Genomic DNA, 23702 nt, shown 5'->3' with positions numbered 1-23702 from the left:
AAAATTTGTTCTATAATGGCTCTTTTGTCCCGGAGTTGGGAGCCTGTAGTTTCTAGCAAGTTTGCCAGCAGAGCAGAAGCAGTCTGATCACAAAACTGTTTAATCATTACTTTAGAAAGTAATGATTTTTAATCATTACTTTAGAAAAAGAAAACATTTTCCTAAGAGATCTTTTAGAATCCCATGCCAGTATGTGGCTTGCATTTTGTCTGGTGATGTGCATGTGGTAGAAAAGCATGCAGTAGCACCATAGGCCTCATCATCATATACTGTCAGTAAGGATTTCTCCTAACCATATTCACCTAAAATGTGCACCTACATGAAGAATGAAACACTCACATCTATCATTGCAAAAAGTAAGGAGCATTTCTGACTTACAGCCCAGTCAGAAATGAGGACAGGTCACTTTCTGATCTTTTCTACAACATACTTCCAGCATTTGCTGGTTGTGCTTAGTGCTCATTTACTCTTCTGCCTGGAACCATGTACATTCATACAGCCATGTGATTCAGCCAAAATGATGATACTCTTCGATACTGTGGTGGCAGGAAGAGGAGGGAGAGGAGGAAGGGGTAGTATGCCCACGTTTGCCCCCACAGAAATAATATGGAGCAGGACTAAAAATACGCAGGAAATCATTTGCAGTGCTCTGGGGCTCCAAGCCATGTTTTCCTCCCTTCCCTATCTTCACTCTATTAAAGTGTAATACATTGCTTTAATGAGAATCTGTGCATTTAATTTGTCTATACTTTCAAAGGGTATTGTTGAGTAACGTGGGCTTTGAAATAATGTGAAACTTCATAACAGAATTGTCCTTCAGCATGGCTTTTAAATGCATGGGTAGAGTTAGGCTTAAACCCTTCAGAAATACAAGCTCACCCATGGCACGTCTGTGTAAACCACATCTCTGCTCTTTGAACTCCAGAGGGTGAAATAAAAGCTGCCTGTCACAAAACCAGATGAACACTGGACAATTTTTTGTTATTGCTCAATTTTTGTCACAGAAATGAGGCAGTAGGATTTACCATCCTGGTGTGAAACAGAGAGCAGTGCAGTATGCACTACTCGTTTGGCTGATACTCTGTAATTTTACATACCATCTCCCTGTCTGCTTTTTCCAGAAGACGTTTGTCAGACTCCTTGTATGAAAAGATGCAAGAAGTCCACCTGTGAGGCCACCAGCCACTGAAAAGGTTAAAGATGTTTTGAAAATTACTATAATTTACTGAACATAAAACACATTGAAATTCAGACAGCTTGTTTTTGTAGGAAAGACGCTAAAAAGAGCAAGAAATAACTGGCCAGGGAACACAGCTGTTTAACACTTCCTGGAGCATTGGCAGAAGTGCTACAGCTTCATTCTGTGCCTTCTGTGGAGTGAGTGCACGGCAGGAGAGGGACTTCACTGTGTCACACGGTGCTTCTAGGTCACACTTAATTAACATTATTACTATTAAAAAATCAGTTCTATCAGTATTAAAGAACTCTCTACCTACATATGTGTACCTAATATGGTTGCATTTTAGTGTCCAAGTGTGAGATGTAAATGAGAAATGGATTTTGTGGTTGCTGTTACAGCTAATATGAAACTCATTACAGACTTCCGCTTACCTACCCAGGCAAAGGGGGAGAAGGTGGCCTTGGACATAGGAGCTTCCAAAGAGGATTCAGGGATGTAATTGAAGTGAATGGCTTCCCAAAAAGAGTATTTCTAAAAAAAAAATACTTAGCACATCAAGTTGTGTGTCCAAATTGTGGTCTTGTGTCAAAATCTACTTCAGTCTGCAACAGTAGTCCTCCTCACTCAATCCCTTCTGTATAGGATAAAAGTATGCAACAGGGGAAAAGAAGTGAGAACTGTGGTGGAAAGGAAGAGCCCTTCTCTTTCTTCCCCCTGAAATGTGTTTCTTCGCCTCTGAGTGGGTGTCAAAGGTGCCTTGAGTAGGTGAGGTGTCTGGCTTGTCTTACTGAGGCAGTTGCTTGCGATGGCCATTGTTGTCTCATCTGACCCTGTGCTGAATGCCAGTCTGATGTCTCCCTCCATCTGCCTAACACTTTCTCTTATTTACTGCAGTTACAGCAATACCATTCTGCTATGCTGGGAGTTTTGGATTTGGATTTGGTTGTTTTTTTTTCCTGTGCCTCTTCCAAATGAACAATTGTGACAGCAAAATGCTTTGATAATTATCCCTTTTTACCGCATGCAAAGGCTCCAAATGTTTTAGGAAATTATGGGTGTTTTTTGATCTTTAAAGTTCTGGTATGTTCCATCCCATTTAACAAAGCAAAGCAAAACAACATATGTGCAGGGTTGAGTTTTGCTAGATTTTAACAGACTCCAATTTCTCCAGTAAAAGCTTGAGTGTAAGCATGCTGGTTGTTCTTAATTACTATATTGGCAGTACTAGCTGATGCTTTATTTGGTGACTGATACTGTTTGTAAAATCTCGTATAGTAAACAGGCAGAGATTTTAACAGATTAGAAAGGGAAAAATATTTAGAAGTGGGTGTGGGGATTTTCTAGCTGTTTTTTTCTCCAAAACGGAAATTTAAAAAGTAGAACTAAAGGAGTCCTGATGCGGATTTAAGTTATTAAGCCAAATGTCCTGTTGGTGAAGATTTGGGAGGATAAAGACTTTCAAGGAGGTAACAGGAATTCCAGAGATGAATGAATTGGATCATGTGTCAGCACAACTGGTTTTGGGCTAATATATGCAGGAAAACTGTGGCAAACCAAGGGACCACTGGGCCCTAGACCAGTGCTGCTGACTGCACAGTTAAGATATTGAAATTCAGAGCACTGTCTTCCAGCCACTCAGCTCTGTTGACCTGCGCTAATGAGCAACGTGCATAAATTAGCAAGGTGAATGGAGTAGCCCATTGTTACCATCCCTTGATTCTCAGCATTGTAGGAGATGAAGGTGGGAGGGATATGCCAGCTTCTGAGAGAGCAGCTAGGCAGATTCCCTTTGCTTGTTTGCAAGGTTTCCTTTGTAATATGAGTGTCCTGACAAGTGTGAAAATAAATCATAATGATGGTAGTGTAAAACATAAATACATCAAGTATTGATAACAAGGGTATAGAAACATTATGTAGCACTAAATAGGACAGGGAGCATCATGTGGATGAAGGATGTCTGATCTCCATTTCTAAGGTGTCTGCAAGAAATTCTGCTGGTGACAGGATGATTTTTCTGCATTGATGGAAACTTGGTTCCTTCCCTCATCCGTGAGACAATTTCAAATCAAAGGAAAAAGTTTGCTAACCTGAAAAAGGGTGGCCATTTAACCTCATTAAAAATGTTCATTTAACTACTGTACTATATGACTACGAATTCTTTATTTTGTTGGGCAGCATTGTTTCCAAATGATTAACCTAACTAATTCTTGTAGGATGAAGTGAAATAAAATTGATTTCATAAAGCCAGCAAACGTGAATTTTTTTCCCTGTGGCTAGTGTGTAGGGAAGGGCCAGGTCAAAAATCTGACAGTTGCAAAGCCTTTTCAATTTTATATGTTTTTATCCTTTACTGAACAGAACATGAAATGTCCGTTGGAAATAGTAGAATAATTTCCCTCAAATAATTGAATACTGGACATCCCATATGTCCTTTTATCAGTGGGAAAATATTCCTTGCCAGCAGTCTGCATTGTGTTACATTTCAGAAACCTGAAGAGGCAGCTCTATTTAAATCTTACCCAGTGTAAATCCCTGCATAAATTCACATACAAAGTAATAGTGAATATAAACACCCAAGTCCTCAGTTCAGTTTTTGCTTTAGCAGAGCTGGAGCATGCATAGAGTGAAATCTTGACCTTTATTTTGATGGCAAAAAGTCATCAGGATTTTGTTCTTGCCTTTCTAAAGAAGATGATTGTCATCCTAAAGACGTCTGTAGTTTTTCCTGACCGGGGAATAGCCGCACTGAGGGCCACCTAGTTTTTCGAGTGGAGGACCATGAGAGCAAGCCCGTGAAACCACCTTGACCCAGTGAAGCCCAGAGGAGTGGAGTTGCTTGGCTACCAGCCTAATCAAGGCTCTTTGAAAAATATTACAGTGTACTTATCGGGAAGAGTAGACTTTGTACTCTGAGCGCAACTGGAACAATTTCTGTGACAAGCAGATATGTTGAAGATGTGTTTCCTAGTACAAAATGTACCCTATGGCTGTATGTAGTCTGCTTACAGAAGAAATTTTGCTCTTAATCAAACCTTGCCTTGCCCATGAGCACTTGAGATCCTAAATGCAGTTCTGCCTTGGTGAGAAAAGTGTTAAGAGGACCAGTTCATGAAAACAATCCTCTACTTTCCTCCTTCTGTTGGGAAGTCCTACGTTTGACTCCTGTGAAGACAATGGGACCTTTGCCGGACTTCAGGAGGCTTGTGCCCAAGCTGGTATCTTTGTGGCTGCTGAGCTGATGTAATGATAAACAAGGAATTGTTGAAATTTGGCTTTTTGTTATGTGTTAAAAGTACATTAGTGCTCTGCTGCATAATTAATTAAAAGTGGAAAGACTCTACTCACCACAGACTGAGTATTTGCTGGGTGGAAATCAGGTGGATTTTAATAATGGAGAGAAGAAAAGGAATGTTGCCCACATAATGCAACAGTTCTGTGCAAAACCAGTAAAAAGATGCAGTAACTCTTCCAGCTCATAGATGGTTGTCATGCGTTCCTGTTTCTCAGGAGTTGTGTCTGAGTGGTTTCTGCAGCTTTCAAGGACACTTTCCATCCCAGGATGCAAATGAAGCCACTAGTAATCTTTCAAATACTAGCAAATACAGTGAAACTACAACTGTGTAAATTTCTACATCTGTAAACCGTGACACTCAGTGACAAAACCTGGCCCTGTGATTCTATAGAGAGACAGTTCCCAGCTGTGGAATTGGCAGCAAGTCTGGGGGAAGAGGTGAGAAATTAAAGGGAAGGAAGGGAAAAGAAATGTCAGTCCTTGGGAAAGGACTATGAGAAGCTGGGCCTGGTGAAGCCCAGAACATTGCATCAGGTGAGACTATTACTATAAATAGATGTGGAAAACCACAGATGCAAGGAGAGGTAGTGGTTTTTCTTCATATTGCAGTAGTGTATTAGTACTCTGTTCATGTACTGGGACCTCACTGTACTCACTTTGTTTTGCCAACAGAAAACAGCCATAAAGATGTGGCAAGGATGCCGTAATCTGAATGAAGGAATACATCATTGATATGCATGGCTGTAAAGCCAGGTACAAGGTAGCATATTGAACAGAAAAGCTGACTTCTTGTATAAAATAAATATGTCAGGATTCCTTGTTGTTAACGAAAATGCTTAGAAACCCAATCTGTATGGTCTCTGAGGTGTACAGTTTTGATTTATAGGATGTTTTTCTCATGTTCTTTTATAAACAATTCCTTTCAATAGAAGAGGGTGGTCTGAAAGGATAAAACAAGCAAAACTATGAATGTCAGAATTTATTGATTAGAAAGTATGTTAGCAAAAGAAACCCAAATCCCTGAAGTATGATCTTGCACTCAGTAAGTTTTTTGTCCCCCAAATGAATTAAATTATTTAGTCTCTTTTTTCCTAGCGAGATCAAATAGGTATGATATTTATATTGTCTCTGTAATAGGTGAATACTTCACAATATATATTCTCACACAGGAACTTGTAGAGGGCTGTGGGGCATAAAAAACTGGTCTTCTGAGATGGCTTTCTGTTGGGTGTGGCAGGCTGTCTTTACGTATATGTATAAACACCAAAATGTACACTTCAGTGTAGTCCATTTAGTAGTTAACAAAATCTGCTTGATGACACAGAGTATGACAGATGACCATCCATAATTGCTTTACACATAGGTATCTAGGGTAATCAAATATTTAACTTATCAATAATAACCCTTCTGAACAGGAAGAAATTAAAGGTCATTCACATGAGCTTCAGTCCCAGTGGAAGCAATGTCCTCATTTAATATCACTGACTTGGCAAGATGTTAGTGGCAATTCTGTCAGCTAAGGATACAGAACAGAGAATTTTTAATCACCACTGAGGTGATCAGTTGCACATTTGTTAGTCTGACCAACAAGGGGAGGTAGATGCACAGGCAAGAGTCATTATACAGTCACTGAGACTGACTACTGTGTTGTACAGTGTGAAAAATCAGAATTAGAGATATTTGTTTCCCTTTAAAAATATTTTTCTGCTGAGATTACTAGTATTGACAAGGCTTGTTTGCATTATGTGTTGCCAGAAAAGTGTGAAGAAAAAGTACGAATCATGAACAGGAGAGGTAAAAAGCAGGGCCCTGTGAGAGCTGAGTCGTAGGTGCTCAGTTACCCAATTTTCTGCTCTGTTTAGAAGGAAACAAAGAAGAAAGAACAGACTCGGCATTGATGCAGCCTCCGTCTGGAGGGAGAGTGGTGCTGGAGATCCTGTGAATGATCACTGCTGTTCTGCCAGCTCTGAAAGGAGGGGATGAAATAAGATGCTTTTTCTCTGCTAGGCCAGGTTCAGCTCCCAGGCCTGTACTAGCATGCATCAAATACGTGTGGCATACAGGATTTCAGGAATTATTCCTGCTTTCAGGAAGATATACAATGCTTTGTCTTCAGATCCAAAGAACGGACCCTTGCCCATGCGCTTTGTTCCACCTGCAAGTTCATTGTGAAGATCTGTTTCCCCACTGCTTGGGGTTTCCTTTTTTCCATGAATTTTCACTCCAGATCAGAATAATATCAGGCTAAAGCAGAGTAAACTAATTTTGGAGGGTTTTTTAAGAAAAGTAAAGGTTTATGTTAGCTGATGGTCACTTAGTAATCGATCATTATAATGTGTAGATACATGTATTTATGAATACAAACATTTTGTAGGAACTATTTAGAAAAAACAAGCATTCATTAAAAACTCCCTTTAGAATATGAGTGTGGCTGAGCACTGGACCTCGTTGCCCAAATAAATACTTTTTTTTTTTTTTCTGTCTTCAAACATTTTCAGACTTAAACAGGACAAGACTATGAACAACCTGGTCTAGCTCTGAAGAACCTTGCTGAGCAGAAAGTTTATAGTTCCCTCCACAGATGAGTTTTTCTGTTACTCTTTATTCCATGATAATACACTATGTTACAAAAGGAGGTGTTAACATGGGGTTCGACATCCAGAGCAGTCTTTGCACTGTGTTCAGCCATCCTGACGAGCTGGAAGGCTCCATATTGCAGCTGTGCATCCTCTGCAACATGGGCATCTTAGAAAAAATACTTCTAAACATATGTAAAGTGCTGTCATGTGTCACCTCAGAATCTCTGACAAAATCTAAAGACAAGTGTCTCACTTAATATGAGTCCATCTGTCCAAGGGAGAGGCAGAGCAGTGAAACAGAATTATATTTAATATTACTGAAAACGTTACCTCTGTGCGCAAAACATGATAGCATTCCTGTCAAGTGTTTCTAAAACTTTTATGGGTAGAAACAAACTCTGTATGCCCTGGCATGCTAGGAGAAACATGAAATTCATTCTTTTTAAGGAGCATCTCAGTAGTTCAGTAGGGCTGGTCTGGGAGTTGCAGTTGCCTATCTTTGCCTACTGCTGGATGTAGTAGTGCAAGTTGTCATACAGCCGTGAACTTTCTCAAAGCCAGGAAGAAACATTCTAATAATGTCGGCAATGCCTGGGTACAAGGTAGTTAGCAGGTAATTCCTTTGCTTTTTTGTACAGTAGCTCTCCAGGGTAATACTTGCTTGGTTAATAAGGATCAAATAGATGGAATGTTTTTGGTGGGGTTTTTCTCCTGTGACATTGCAGTTGATCATAGATTTGATTCATGGGTTTTCTCTGTCAGAAGTGCTTTACAGTCCTCCGGTCACCAGATCTGGGAGGCATGCGTGTGTGTGTCATAAATGCTTACTGGCCCAGCGTCCTGTCCTTAGAAACCCAGAACAGAGGAGCTGCATGAAAGGGGAGAATAGGGTGTGTATTTGGGTTTCAGCCCACTGTGGAGCTAGGATACACCTCAGAACACCGCACTTAGAGAACTGGGAAGTGCTCCTGGATCCCACAGCACGAATATAGATCAGGAGGATCAAACAAATGTCTCATGTCTCAGCTTAACACAACTGATAACAGAGGTGATGAATCATTTTGATAAAGTGTGCCATGGTTTACATTAGTGCTTTTCTTAGTAGGCCCTGAAGTTCTTTCCCTTTACCAGAAGTTTGTTCTGTGTATAGTTGTGCTTCCACTTCCACCCCAGGCGGAGCAATGTTGTGACACACTCGGGTTTTGCAAGGCAGCTCAGTAGTTCAAGTACCTTTATCTGGTCTCAACAGTAAATGCTGCAGATAAAGTCAAGGTCAAAGATGTGCAGGGTGTTCTGTTTGCTGACTGCCTACGTCAGGGGTGTAACAGGATGGGAATGGCCGTGTGGAGCTGGAGCAGAGGATCGTCTTTACTGGGGCACTGCCTCTGGCACTGGACACCTAGGACAGAGCGTAACAGGAGAAACTTCCTGTGCTCCTACTCCTATCTGCCCATCTGCTCCTAGTGCAGTTTCACTCCAGCTCCAGCTCAAGCACTTTCTGAACCAAATGTATTCAAATCATCTTTTATCTCTGTCTTGTTTATCCATGTAATTTTCCCATTTAATATTTGTGCTGTTTGTGTATGCTGCCAAATTCTTCCTTTCTTTCTTGACAAAAAGTATAATTTCCAGTATAACATCACCTTAAAGTACAGTGATTGAAGTAACTACTGCTAATAAAAGTGTAGCACATATTTTCCTTTTATGATCACCTGAAGTACTGCTTGATATGTTTTAATGTCTAACATTCCTAAGGCAGCTGTTTGCCTTTCATGAAACATTAATTAGAATCTAAGAATCAAAGAGGAGAAAAAATACATATGTATATACGCATGTGCATCTGTTTATGAACAGGAGATAGTAACAACTTTAAATTTTTTTTAAAAGTACGTATTTGAGTGAAGATTTTTATCAGGAGATGATACTGATGTTAAAGCATTTTATAGCATAAAACCTACTGTGTTTTTATGTAGTAGGATTTTGGCATCTGACTACTAGGAGGAGTTTTATAAACTGTAATGAGAAATAATCCATGTCATATTTCTTCATGGTGTAATGTGTAGTGTTTATAAGGATACTTTTACCACTATCCTGAGTGGGATGGTAACATTACATGACCTACCAGAAAATGAAATTACATTATGTGAAAAGCTGCTACAAAAGAAAGTAATTGAGAGCTGGAATCTGGGAAATGTGATTCAAAGCCCCTTTTCAAAAAGCCACAGGATACCCACATGTCTGTTAGAGTGTGAAACTTAAGGTCTTAACTAATAGAAGATACTTTGTCTTGAGTGACATTAGCTCCATGAATGAGTGGTGGGCTGCTGTGGATGTGTTCACTCCATTCAGAAAAGTGCCAGAGGAGCCAAGCAAAAGTGTTGGGACTGTGATCATCCCTGTTTCTGAGGGTCCTTGGTGGGGACCTGCTCTAAGAACCAAAGGAGGACTGACAGCTGCCATGGGGGTGTGTGAGCATGCTGCTCAATGTGCTCAGGAGGTGCCATCCCACACTGAATCCAAAGGCTAGGCTTTTAAAAAAATAAGTCTGTAGTTAGTCACTTAACAGCTCTAGTTTCTATAAACGTTAAGCAGCCAAAACCCATGATGCTTCTTTTTGCAGCCCTGGTTCCCTTTGAATGCTGAGCAAATGCTAGAGATCCAAGGATTTTCTTGAGCTGCTCATTACCATCTGAATGCAGGCATGTTGTACTCTAGTTTCAGCTTTTATTTAATTGGCCTGTACTTTTACTTACTGTGACTTACAGGCTGACCCAGAAGCTTTGCATGTCTCATAAAGATTCACATTGTTAAGTTTATACACTATTTGTATATTTGAGTATTGTATAGTGACATATTTTTCTCTTTACAAACATAAAACCTGTAAAATATCTGAATGCCCAAAATTCTTCTGAGGGTGGAATGAGTGGTTCTATCATGTATTGCCAAAGAACATTGTCAGCTCATAAGTATTTGACATGGTCATATGTCCCAAGTTTCGTTTTCAACCTATTTATGTGGTTATTTTTCTGTGTGTTTTATACTTAAGTATTACAAGAAGCAACTTCTCTGTGGAGCAAAAGGTGGATTTTCCAGTTGTTCCTGGTACCGATGTGTCCATGTTCTCAATTTCTTCACACATACTCTAAATTTTACATGGAAGCTGTGGTTAATCACAGCTGGTTGCCACTAAAAGGGTTGATGACACTCCCCTAACCCATGGCCACAGGTTCTTATCCTCTGCCATGTCAGTGCAGGTACTTGGCAGACTCTCCTACTTAAGGAGTCAAGCTACCAAAAGCTTCTCAGACTTTTTTTGGCAGAATTTTCGTCATTGTGGGTCCTGCACTGGCTTGGTGCAGAATCAGGCCAGTGCCGGTGCCAACACAACAGAAAGCAGCTGGAGTAGGACTGCCCTGGGGACCATCTCATCCAAATCCTGTACTCCTCTGCCCAGGGGCTGAGAAGCACAAGAGGACCACAAGTCGTGTTACACGGTCTGGCCTGCTGAGCCCCTCATCCACGCTGACCAGATGCCGCACGGTCCTGAGCCACATCTGGTTTTTCTTCCCATGGTAGCCAGAGTGGAGGGGACATGGCTGATAAGTCCTGGTTCTCATCTAAAAGGGAAGAAAGCATCTGTTTTTAGCAGCTATGGACTGTTATTAGAGTGCAGCCACAAGTCTCTCAATTAACTACAGGGCCAGCTAGGGAGGAAGGTAATGCAGCCTGACTGCTGTAAAGGAGAGACTTAGGTAAGGTGACAGGAATGTTGGGCACAAACTGGTGTGACCTGTTAGCCCTGGATCCGTGTGTTTTCCATGAGATCTTTGGAGGCAGGCAGAATGCATAGCCAAAGAGTCTGAGCTTATAGTGGAGGGGCCAAGGAAGAGTAAAAGTGTTAATCACAAGGATGAAGATGCAACACTGGGACACTGTTTGGGTTTGCAGAGCAAAGAGCAAAGCGTGGCTTGCTGCACGTCCCTGGCTCCTTGATGGCCATGTCAGCATGCCCTTGGCCAGCTCACTGGGATGCCTGCAGCAGCCAGGAGCTCGTGCTTGGGTGCCCAAAGGTTACCCTGTGTGTTTGCCGCAGGGTGAGCACACTGGAGCACACTGTGAGTGGGGAGCAGCCAGTGTGCAGGGACTTGTGATGTGTCACGGGGCTGAACACAGTTCAAGGCTTTAGCAGTGTTTCCCAGGCAGCTCTGCTCTGCATATTGCTCAGTATAAAAACACCCACTACTTGCGGGTTTTAGCAGTGTTACTGCCTATGCCAAGGGCTGTTCACAGTCTGTGTAGAACAGAGGCAAAACACCTAGAAGGTCATGGGCAGTATTCGTAGACAGGAAAAATAATCCTGCAGCCAGGGTTGTTACAATCCCCATCTCGTGCAGTGCAGATCACGTTCAGCAGAGCTTGATGGCCATCTAGTGGTGAAGCCCCAGTCGGTGTTATATTTTGCAGCCTTCTTGGTATCAGAGACGAGCACTTGGCCATGTGTGAGTTGCAAAGATGCATGTTTTCACTTCTAGCTGGAAGTAACAGGGCTGGATTTTTATAAATCACCCTAAATGCTCTCATTGGTTTTACTCATTTCATCCTAGCAATGTACTGGCTACAGGTGTTGCAGCTGCTCATGGAGGCAGCCAGCAGTCTCCCAGGATTCCAATTAGGTGTAACAATTTCTACACTAACATAGAAATTACACTGGTTTTAGAAATAACGAGCTGCAAATAAATAAACATCAAGCTGACAGGTCAGAACAGTTCTCTCCCTTGTTATCTTTCAGACTTCATGTTTCAGTAGTAATTTAATACATCCTGCTGAGCTGTTATGCATGGTATCAGTCGACTGCAAAAGCCAACCTTAAGCCTTAAAGGCTGCCTGAGATTGTGGCCATTAACAGGAGAATTGGCAGCTCCTCCTCAGGGCACCCTGGTAGCTCTTGGCTGATGACAGGTTTCCAAGTCTTGTGTCTGTGCAGTCTCTGGGGAACACTTAAATTTGAGAGAGGCTGCTACAATATGGTTTGGTTGGGTTTTGGTTGGGGGAGGAGGGACATTGTAGTCTCTTCTTGTGATGTTTTTTCTTAATTTCTTTTATAGAATTTTAAAGTGTATTTTAAACAAAAAGGAAAAGTAAGTCAGTTGAAAAAATAATTCCCTGTGAATTCCCTAACACATCCATTTCAAAGTCTTTGTCCACCATGGTGCCATCAAACAGTAGTTTTGGGAACCTTGTACTGTGCAGAGTACAAGGCAGAGCCCCTGTGGCCTTTAAAAGATATGAAATGTGGTTTTGAGGACTTTCCTTCTGTCTGTGTGGTCAGTGAGGGTATTTTGTAGAAATAGCTTGAGAAAGAAGGTGTCCCTTTACTGCTTGCATGGCAAAGGGAAAGAACATCAGGAAATCATCTGGAAGTTACTGTGAGAGGGACTAACTGGGGAAGCTCAAAAAAGCACTTTGTGCCTTTTTTTTTTAGGGTCTTTGGTGATATCCCCATTTAAAGGTACACAACTTTTGCAAGGCTAAAATAAAGCTGGTGGCGTCAGATAGATTCTGTCTCCTTTTCCACCAGTGAACGTGTGTGCACTGGGGGTCCCCCTGAGCCACAGGAGTTGAAGTGGCAGAGGAAAACCACCTTGTACATATGCTCCCACTTGCCATGTGAGTCTCCTCTGCTGGTTAGTTTGTTATTTGCCTGGCACAGCTGTGAAGGAGAGGCATGAGGTGACATTTGCTGGTTCTAGCTGACAGTAGCTTTTCTCCTTGCTGTGCTGAGCAAGCGATGACTGTGAAGCTCTCGGGGGATGGTGACAATACTCATCACCTCCTGTGGCTTACTCAGTTGTTTTCCCTCCTGTGGGATAAGTAGGGTCCTACACTTTTTTGAAAGAGGGAGCAATCCAGTTAAGAAGCAGCAGCATTGATTGTGTGCCACCTTCATGGCACTGCTCTGTGCCACCCTCTTCTGTATAAATATCTGGGAAAGCACAGAGCAGTTTCCAGCAGTGAGATCACTTTCTCGTATGTGACAAATAGCTTTTATGAGGTGCTGACTCTTCTCAAGGTTCATTTTGTCTCAGGGCCGGAAATTGCAGCAGCATTTTAACCTTTATCCTCCTCCCATTTAAATTAGCTGTACTATCCAGGATCTGAATGCTCTGTTACAAAATAGGGTTTTAAGACAGCTCATAAGTTATATGCACCAAAAACGGTGCACAAATACTTATTTTTAAAGATCAGGATTTTCTGGTCTTGAGCACTGGATTTTGTATGTTCAGTATTAACATTTGATTTACATGTTTGTTTTTATTTCAGCTGATGGGATGTTTAAAAAATCCCAACTGGAATAGTGAAACCATTCTCAGTGAATCGTCTAGCCCAAGACTTTTATTTGTTCTGAGATGCAGATGCTTAAATGCAATTCCTAAGCCATTTCTGTGAGAGCTAGACATAGCAGTATTCCAATCATATAGTTAAAGTGCTAATGTTTCTTACTCTCTTGGGGACAACTTTTTGCTACTTAACTTAATGTTGATACTACAGCTCTCTGTCCTCTTCTTTTCTCCATTTCAGGAATTCTCTGCTCATCTGTTTACATGCATCGTATTATAGGCAAAAATAATTAATCTGGAGAATCTCTTGCCTGAAGATGAAATATGAATATATGTTAAAAGAGTACTGTTCAGAAAGAATGTACTTTTTTTTTATTAGTGCTTTAAATTAGGATTGTACTGTGAAAATATTTAAACAAAAAAATGCGTAATTTGTACTACCACTAATTCAAGGCTTTGAGATTTGTGTGCAGAGCATTAGAACATCAGTGAAATCACGTGCTAATGGTGTGAGATGCTTTATGCAAACTTTTAACCCCATTTAAACAGTCCTCAGCAAGTTCTGGAAAGCTCTAGGAGTTCAGTGTATGTCATAACAGCTACAGCTGTACAGGAGCTCCTCTAGCAGGAGGTGGCAGGTCCGTGTTACCAGAGGCTCTTCCCAGCAGATGCATCAACATCAGTGCTCCTTTCAAATGCCTGTCTTAGTACTGTGGCTTCCCCAAAGGTTCATGCTTTTCATTCAGATTGATCTTAAGAGCCTAAAAGAGCAGGCTGATGAATCTGTAGCCCATTTACCTTAAATGTCAATAAACCTGGGAAGCCCCAGAAACCTGATGAAGGCCAGAGTGGTTCCAGTACTTAGCTAAACAGGCTGGTGTAGCTGTGGATGAACGTGATTGCTGTGCAGTGTAATCGTAGTGAGGTTGATAAGACAATCAGTTAATAATGATTTATGGCTGGGTAGTATAATTACTGACATTCAATGAGGGTTTGGATCTTTGCCTTCCAACCTGATAATAATTTATCTGAACAAGCCAAATGCATTGCTGTAGCAAGGCTTTCTTCAAGTATTAGGTTCAGCACACATCATACTTAGAAACCCATGCAACATGACTTCAATGTTGTATTTTTAATTGCTTAAAATTAGGATAACTGATAGGCCAAAGGACATTGCTGTAAGTGGAGTATCTTTGATAAGCATTTGTGTGTTTCTGTCTCTTGTTCTAATAAACTTCATTTATCAGTGGTCTGAAAGGAAATAAAATTCATTGGCTTGCAAGTGGCAGATTGAGAATTGTTAAACGAGAAAATGGAAAAATCCCTGCTGCAGGGTGATCTGGATCTGTTACCAGTCTGTATTCAAGCAAACAACAGGTGTTCGGCCTAATGCGAGGATCCATAGTTCAGATCTGGGTACTGGAAACACTTTTTCATAAAAGGTTTCAGGATTTTTATCTATTTAAACTTGTCAAAGAGAAGTTATGGAGGCTATATATAAAATTGTTTAGAAAACAGTTCAGTGAGCTTGTACCTGGACACATGTCAAATAGAAATAGAGCTCAGATAAAGTCAGGCTGCTTCATTATTGGAGCAGTATTTCAAGGATCATGGTGGGTTTTTTGGGCAATAAGCACTTCTAAATCAAGACTTCAGTTATTTCATACTGCAAAATATGCTCTAGTTCAAGCACTATTTGTGTCAAAATGTGGAAAGGGAAATAGTTAATTCATTGTTTATGTTACTCCAGGCACAGTCACTTCTGTTACAGCTGATTTTTTGGGGCCTGGGATATACACCCCTCTCCTGCTTCATTTTTTTGCTTCTATTCTGTTTTTCAGTTCAATTTCACCCTTCAGTATTGAGAGCACAAGGCGTCAGAGGAGGTCTGAGTCTCCAGACTCCAGGAAACGGCGCATTCATCGGTGTGACTTTGAGGGATGCAACAAAGTATACACGAAAAGTTCCCACCTGAAGGCTCACCGGAGAACGCACACAGGTAAGATTTGCTGGCACTGTGCCCTGTGGTTAAGACAAGCAGGTTCCTTTCTGCCCAGTTTAGGGCATAATGAGCTTGTCATCCTACACTAAGAGCCAAAGGCCTGTACCTGTACAACAGAGATGTCTGTGAGTGCCCTGGCATTCTGGTGCAGATCAGGAGTGTGCTTTTGGATGGAGCTTCCCTGTCATCCCCTCTTGGCAGCACAAGAGCGGTGGCAGGACAAACCAGACTCTTCTCAGATATAGAAACAGAAAAGTGGCCTCTAGGGGCATACTTGCTGTGCTTCAACAAACAAAGGGTGGTCATTGCTTGGGACCAACTGGAGCTAGTCCAGAGAAAACCCTCAAGAAGAGCATACAGTGTGGTCCTGAATCTTCAGCAGCACTTTTTCCACTCTCCAGACCTGTTTCTTTTGAAACTACTTGCTTTTACAGATGTAGCCTTTGGATGCCAGGAGATCCTGAAATCCTTCAGTCAATTCAAGTGTAAACTCAAGTCCTCAGTATGTCTTTCTGGAGGCTTTCAGAGGCACCTACCCCATACTGGAGAGGGAAGTCATCACTCTATAAGAATTGGTTGCACTAGATCCCTACAGCAGTGATGCAAGAGAAGTGCCTAGAGGAGCTGGGTCCCATTCAGGGGTGACCATACTTAACATTCAGTCAATACCTTGTGTCTTTACTATCTTTATGGGCTGCTACTGGTCTATATGATAGGCATGTAAGGGTAGCTGAAGCAGTGATGTGTAATAGTTGTAATTTTATTGTGGATAAACTCAGGAGCAGCAATTTGAAGTTATCGAGCAAGTTTAAAAGGGAGTTGATTGGATGGCTAGAAAGGCAGTGGACAGAACACTCTGAGCCTCAGTGCTATTCCTTACTCTGATGCTGATTATCTTAAATTAAATTTATTGATCCTCTGCTCTTAATGGACTTCAGCATTCTTGTAGCTCCTTGGAGGAAAGATGGTGTTTATCCAGCATGTAGGACAATGTTGTTCTTTGCTGAGAATCTGCTGGTGCTTTCTGTGATCTGTGATTTGATGTACTCTAAAGAGTATGAGATATTATTTTTAAAAATTAAGTGAAGGCTTCTCAATTTCAGTTGAGGCCACATCTCCATCACTCTTTCCAGTATGTCTTTTCTGGTAGGACTACTGTTTCGCTTCCTTGTTCAGAGAGGAATTTTGAAGTCTCCATTCTAATATCCCCTACTAAAACAATTTCTGTAAGGTAAGAGTCCCTTCCTTAAACAGCAGAAATGTTCGGGTGATTTAGAAATTTCATTACATTTCCCCCCCAAGCCAATTTTCCTGCTCTCTTCACACCTTCCCATTAAGATGACCCTTCTGCTGTCTCATTATTTGTCATGTCTTGTCTCTTCTTTTTTCTTTCTCCCTGTTCTTTCCCATCTTAAATGTGGTTTTTCATCCCTACCTTTCTAATATCTTTTATATACCCTTACCCTTTCACCTTTTTCTGTCAGTCTTGTTTTACTTCTTTTATCCCAGTCTAACCCTACCTCTGTCCCTTTCCTTCTCCCTTCCCGGATTTCCACATTGTTTCTTTTCTTGCCTGTATCGCCCTTTGAGCATTATATGGCTGTAACAAATTCAAAGACAGAGAGCCCAACAGAGAAGAACCATAGAGTGTTTGGTTTGTTACAAAAATACCATTTATCTGCTTATACCACAGGGAAGTCATTCTTCTCTATCCTGTCAGACTGGCGACCAGCCCAGGAGTGTAAACAATCATCGTGTGAGTTACCAGACTAGATGTGAACAACCTCAGAAATGTCACACCCAAGTTAGCCCAGAAATAGAGGAGGCTCTTTTTTGCTGTGACATTTTAAAACACTGAGAATTACATTTGTCAGACATCTGTAATTCTTCAGTGATCTCATGGGGCAGACCAGCGCTTGCAGCTAATGCACCCAAATCAGTGTTAGGTAGTCAACATGACTGAATCGCAGGTTGTGCACTTAGGGTGCTCAGAAGGAGGCACTGAAAGCTTGAGAGGACGTAGTTAATCCCAGCTTAAGCATCTGTAGCTCTCCACCAGCATGAAAGGAGCTTGTCTACCTGCTGTAATCATAGGATCCATCTCCCCAGCTGTGGTTCCCTGGCAGCTGGATGTCAAGGCTATGCTATCTGTCTGGGATCTCTGGGTAGTCAGAGAAGAGGGATTGGCACCTCTGGGGCATGTTATTCCCTCTTCAGGTATACCCAGGGATTGGCTTGCAAAGGTGCTTCTCTTTCACTGCTGAGTACAGAGGAAGCCCGGATACCTGCCAGGCTGTGAGCTGGCTGAATGAATTCCCACGCCAAAAGACAGCTGCCTGAATTATTTTGTAGTCATGCTGGAAGTTGGTTTATTATTTCAGGGAAAAAGAAAAATAACATCAAATCAAAACCCTTCATTAAATGGTCGGCTGATAACTGCTTTATTGACATTGCAGCAGGTACAATGAAAGAAGTGTAGTCTAGACAAATGGTCAGTGCTGAATTTAGCCAGTGGATCCAGTGAGAAAATCTGTGTCATGCTGTTAAAATTAAATGTGTTTTACAGGACACTTCTGAGTTCTTGATAAGAAGTTGATATATTCAGACTTACACGAAGCATTGGCCATGAACGTACTCCATGTACTAATCTCATCTTGCATTTTTTATCTTGGCCTTTAGTTTTGCTTCAGGTAACAGAAGTTAATTACTCACATATGACCCACAGTAATTAGTGCAGTTTTGGATAAGTATAGATGAAGTATGACAGCTATGCACGCAAGGGTGAGCAAGTTTCAGTAGGAAACTTTCTGAGAAAAGATCACAGAAACTCGGCATTGCATAATCTGTACCTTACTTTTTTTTTTAGGCAGGCTGATCTTGCTGACAGTTGTTTACCTAAGCAGTATGTGTTTGAGAATTTTTTTTTTCATTTACTCAATGATCTTAAAGATCTTTTCCAACCTACATTTTCTTTGCGTAGCCACTGAAACATTGACAGTAGTTTGGACAGAGGAGGAAAAACAATGTGGTATTTTAACAGGATGAACAGATTTGTTGGTTGGAAGGTACACTTCTTTTCATCCTAATGAAGAACAGAAACAGAAATATTATAGATGGTAACAGTTAAATTTAATTCTCTTGGAGTAACTCCTAGGTTTTTTAAGGATGTGACCATCTAGCTCCTCAATACTTGCCACCAGTGTCCTCAAAATGTAGTGTGCTGGTGTGGGCATGGAGTCCACTGGGGGGCGGACTTGAATTACATATTGTCTCTCTGGCTAGGAAAACTGCAAGTGAAACCTCTGATAGATAGGGCATTGCATAAATCACAAGTGCTGGTATTAAATTTCTCTTTCTAGTATCAGCGTCGTGTTGCTGTTTTGCCAGATCATCAGATAAAGCTATCAGGAGCTATCGGGTGTGATGGAGAGCCTTCGGGGCTTGCAGGCAATCTCACAGCTCAGGTTTATCAACTCTTTCGGCAAGCAGAAACTGTGAGAAATTGGCTCACTGGACTTGCATTGAGTTAGTTTCTGCTTCAATGAACTCAAAGAAAATTACTAATGTGTGACTCCACAAAGGAGTAATCTTTAAAAATGGGAAAACCAGCAGCCATGAGTTGCATTCCCAGTTTGTGTTCATCTGTGTTGCACTTGGCACGGGCCCTGGTGCTGGCCCCAGGAATGGGGAGAGTGTAACTGCTGTTTCCAAGGGGTCTGCACCCGTGCAGCCCTGGTGGGACTCACCTTCTTCACTTTGCTGCTTTTACTTTGAAGGTGGAGAAGGAAGCAGTCATAATGCTATTTTATTATCTGTAGTGGCTATTTCAGGCCTTTTAGACAGTACTAAAGTTGCCACTGACACTTCCGGTAGGACAGCTGAGTCCTACAGACTGAGTAAATACTTGTTCTTTCCACTGTGTGAACATCTAAATATCTGAAGTTGCTCATGGTTAAATCCAGTTCTAGCTCATCGTGGCTACCCCCTTACCATATGGAGAAGGCCAAGGAGTTTAAAATGTTGTGTGAATCATCCTGAAGAAGTCAACAAAGAAAGAAGGTGCCTGCTTTGAGGTTGTGTGGGACATAATTTTACAGTGTCTGAAATACAAGAGATTTGTTCCCTGACTCTCACCTCCACAGGATTTTCATTTACTGTAGTAGTAATCAGCATTCTGTATTTCTGTGCAACCTTATTTCAGTTGTTAGTTTAAAATTTCTGGAAGAATGTGACAGTGCAGCTTTCTGGGGCCAACAGCTGCAAAAGCCTGGGACTTTTCAGGTGGCATGAAGTGGGAATGGATTTAATCCATGGGTGTAGGCACCATATATCCACAGGCATGGCTTTGCTCCTGCCTCGGAGGAGTGGAGAAGGCCAAGGTCTGTAACCAGAGCACTTTTGTGGGACTCAGATACTGGGCTGAAACTGCTGCTCTTCATCCGTGAGCCCCAGTTGGCAGTGGGTCTGAATCACCCTTCTCAGTCTGCTGCTGCAGTAGAGGGGCTGCTCTGTCAGGCTCTTACAGAGCCAGGCTGAATATACCCCCCAAGCCAAGTGAATTTTTTAAAAAGTGTTTGGTGCTTTGTCCTTGATCAACGCCTATATCATTCCTGAGAGATGAGAGCAAATACCTTTGCCACAGACGTAATGAAGCCTATTTGTCAGTGTCAAGGGGTCTTCAGCAGTGTTACATGGAGACAGTAAACATCTCAGAAGTACAGATTTGTACCTGAGAGAATGACAGCATTCCCTCCCCAAGATGTTCCTTTGTAGCTGGGTTGAGACACCACCCTAGAAGAGAGAGGACTAGTGAGTACATGGGTTTTATTTAGTCTGTGCTTTTTCAAACATTGCATTCCTCTCACTCACTGTTGCTCCATATATTATTTTAATATGAAAGGGCCCCTGTCATTAGTCTTTGTTCACATTTTCCTTTGAGCGCTTTCATAGTGGACTTAAAAAGTCAGAGGCACCAAAAAAGTTATTTTTGTTCTGTAAGTTTTAAAACTCCATTCATTACCTGTTGTTTTCTTAAGGTCTGTTTAATGCCTTTTGCTAACTATAAGTTCCACAGAGATATTTAGAGGTTTGTAATCCCTTTTTTAGACAAATATTGGGAAGAAGCAACATTTTTAAAATAATCTGTCTGGATTTTACTTGAACTGTGTAGATATTTGGTCTATAACACCTCTTTGTCACCTACTCGCCAGACTCACTCTTCAAAACCCCAGCTTTTCTTTCTCATGTTCTATGTTCTCCCTATCCTTGAGCTCTTCCTCCACCATGAAAATCTGTCAGGTGAAAAAACCTCCAACAGCAGGTTCACATGCTGTTTCAGAAACTGGGAATTTAAATAAACAAAGCAAATTACTTTGCTTTAAGTAAAATAGGAGGTTCTATTTGTATTGGGTGATGCTTTTATTTTTTAAGAAATGCTTTCTTTTAGTGTTTAAGATTTACTGCCAGTTTCAATAAACAGTAGAGCCTTCCAATGTGAAAACGAGTATATTTCACAGAAGTTTTCCTTTCTAGCTTTTCTGCTCTTTCTTCATGCAGTTTCTCTTCAGAAGATAAACAGATAATTTAATAAATGAAACCTGAGCCTACTCCCATTGCTGTGGCGGGGTTCACATTTCAGGACAGAAATACATTTAAAAGCAGATGTCTGCTGGTGCAGTATGTACCAGGGTGTAAGGGCGGGCTCACCAAAGCCACCACGGCCTAGAAAGGTGATGTGGAAATGGGAACCTCTGCATGTAGGGAGATAGTTGTCGGAGTCCAGCTAGTTACAGGCAGGTGTCCATACCAGAAGGCGCTTGTACATCCAGTTCTCTTCTAATAGCTGCTCTGTGGAAAGTTAAATGATTTCATTTTTGGCACATTTTGCAAGCTCTGAATTCACCTTACACATGGGGAGTCATTCCTCTGCATTGTAGGTCTGATGCTGTGCCGATATGGAAGGGCGCCCATGTGGTTATTCCAAGGCACTTTGATGGGAAAGCAAGTCTAATTGCGTCTGTGATTACTTTCAGTCTCAAGGTTATGAAAAATATTTGCTACAGTGCCCCTTGACTTTGTAAATATGGGGTGCATATGTGTTTTGTCTGTGTGTGGCACGAGGGAATAATGATAATTTCATTATGCAGAATAAGATTTTCTCTAAGCCAACCATTTAGTACTTAATGCTCTACCTCCAAAGAACTGCAGTTCATCTGAGGTCTCTGGCGTGATTGTGGTCTACCATGTGTAGCCCTGAAGTGCCATGAAGGCAAGAAAGATGTCTTTACTCTCACTACTTCCAAAACACTTTCCCAGATGTTGCACCCAGACCTGGAGGAATAAATGCACAGGACAGGGTTTCCAACTCTCGCAGCCCACTCAGTCCCCAGCAGAGGGAACAGCAATTTGTTACTGGTGGTAACATGTCTTTTGAGAAGTGTGTCTGAAGTTGCTTGTGCCCATCCTGTCCTTGTCAGGGCAACCTTTGACCAGAAACACAGTCTTAGAGAGTGCAGCATGCTCAAAACTGCAAGTAAGCTTCACAATAGCCTTTTAAAAAATGTTTTATTTGGGTTTTCTTATTTCCTGCTTTCTTTTTTTCGCTCATAAAAGGAAACAAGAGGTAGAACCTGAAAATTACTGTTTTCAGTCTTCACTTTTTTGCAAATAAGCAGTTAGAAACCTGGGTATATTCTACAAAAACTTCTTGTTTCATGGGAAAGTAAAAAGATCTGATGACACCTGTCACCTGTGTAGGATAAGGAGTTTTTTTCTGCACTTCCATGTTTTCTCCACATAGGATATGAAATAGTATTTTGGTCACATTAATGAACTTTCCCCTTGTCTCTTGTCATGCATATTTTTGTCAGTTAATAATTTTCTTTACTATGACATATATGTAATCTGATTTTTATTGGGATAAAAATTGGTATATCTTCTTTTGAAAAGTTTAATTTCATTTCCAGCTCACTTAAATGGGAGGTGAGTTTTTTAATGCTCTGTTTCTGTACACAGCTCAGCACACCAGTGCCCATTCTCTGCTTGAGCCTGACTTGTAGCACAGTGCAAACAACAAATAATCAGTTGTGCAAACTAAGTGAGACACAGCTCATCCTTGGAGCCTTTTTGTTGTTTTTTGTTTGGGTTTTTTTTATTATTTCTTTGGCAGGTTGTTGTTGTTTTGGTTTGGGTTGGGTTTTTTTTTCAAAAAACAAAAGAAAGGTTTGAGTTTTATACTGAGAAACATGAGTATTTCCCTTGATGAACGTGGTGGAGCAGTGCCTGGAGCATCCAGGAGGAGTGGCAGTACCAGTATCAAAGGCAGATGGGTAGGGAAGTGTGGCTTCTGTGGTGTCTCCCTTGCAGTTACAGACCACAGTGAAGGAAAGTTGCTTTATTTGGGGAAGGCCAGACTAAAACCCAAGCCTGCAGCATGCCAGTTAAGGAGAGTAAGTGTGCAGGTGCTGGCACCCTCCATACATTTGGCTGCAGATGGAAGTATGGATCTGTTACATTACCTTTCCCAAATACTTTAGTAAGTGAAGGCTGCTATAAGAAGCAAAACCTCAGTCTTTTACCACAACACTGAAAATTCAGTAGTCCCATATATTTGCTGTGGCTGTTGTGAAGAAGACAACTTCATGCCATCTTCCACCCCAGATATATCTATTATACATATATATATATTAAGTGTGTATGTATATACACTTGACATACACTTAAAAACTTCCATATATCCACCATGTCATACAGAAAACAAATTTCAGGAAGGTTACTAAAACGGTATTTTTCATTAACTGTTGGGATTTGGTCTGGCTTCTGGATTCAGGTGCACAGGAAGAGGCCTTTTACATTTCCAAATGTTTTACTTTTTCTGTTTTTACAGGAGGTAAAATGTATCATTCTGCATCAGCAGTGCCCTTGGTAATGTATGTAACTAATCCTTGTCCCAGAGCATTAATTCATTCATATGTCACACAGTACTTGGTAGGGCCCATTGTTGGACAATGTCTCTGCAGAAGCCCCAAAAAGAGAAAATGTGGAATTTTCTTGGATTCCCCCTCTTTCTTTCTTTTCTGTGCATGTGGTTATAGAACAGGCCAGAGACTGATATAATAGATTTCCCTTCTTAAATTACAGAGAATTGAATTTTGTGACTTTAGTCCCAAAGGCTTTTTGCTGGAATTTGTATTTAAATAGTGTCAGACTGGGGCAGCTGTATACCTAGAGAGGCATGTGGGACAACAGCAGTAGAAGGAAAGAAGGAGAGTTGCTGAACTGGTACTGGTCTTGCAGAGGGAATGAGAAAAAG

General features: G+C 41.3%; 1 protein-coding gene across 3 annotated transcripts in view; it reads left to right on the top strand.

Moving 5' to 3' along the window:
• KLF12 (KLF transcription factor 12) overlaps window positions 1-23702 on the top strand; it is a 234776-nt gene that overhangs the window by 196647 nt on the left and 14427 nt on the right. For all 3 annotated transcript variants that reach the window (XM_082278417.1, XM_082278416.1, XM_082278415.1), the window contains one exon: window positions 15231-15388. In XM_082278417.1, the coding sequence (XP_082134543.1) occupies window positions 15231-15388 (158 nt within the window). The remainder of the gene's footprint in view (window positions 1-15230; window positions 15389-23702) is intronic.

Source organism: Coloeus monedula (assembly GCF_965178545.1).
Source record: "Coloeus monedula genome assembly, chromosome: 3".
Classification (NCBI taxonomy): Eukaryota; Metazoa; Chordata; class Aves; order Passeriformes; family Corvidae; genus Coloeus; species Coloeus monedula.
The sequence above is the reverse complement of the archived record's forward strand: the minus strand, read 5'-3'. Positions and strand labels throughout refer to the sequence as shown.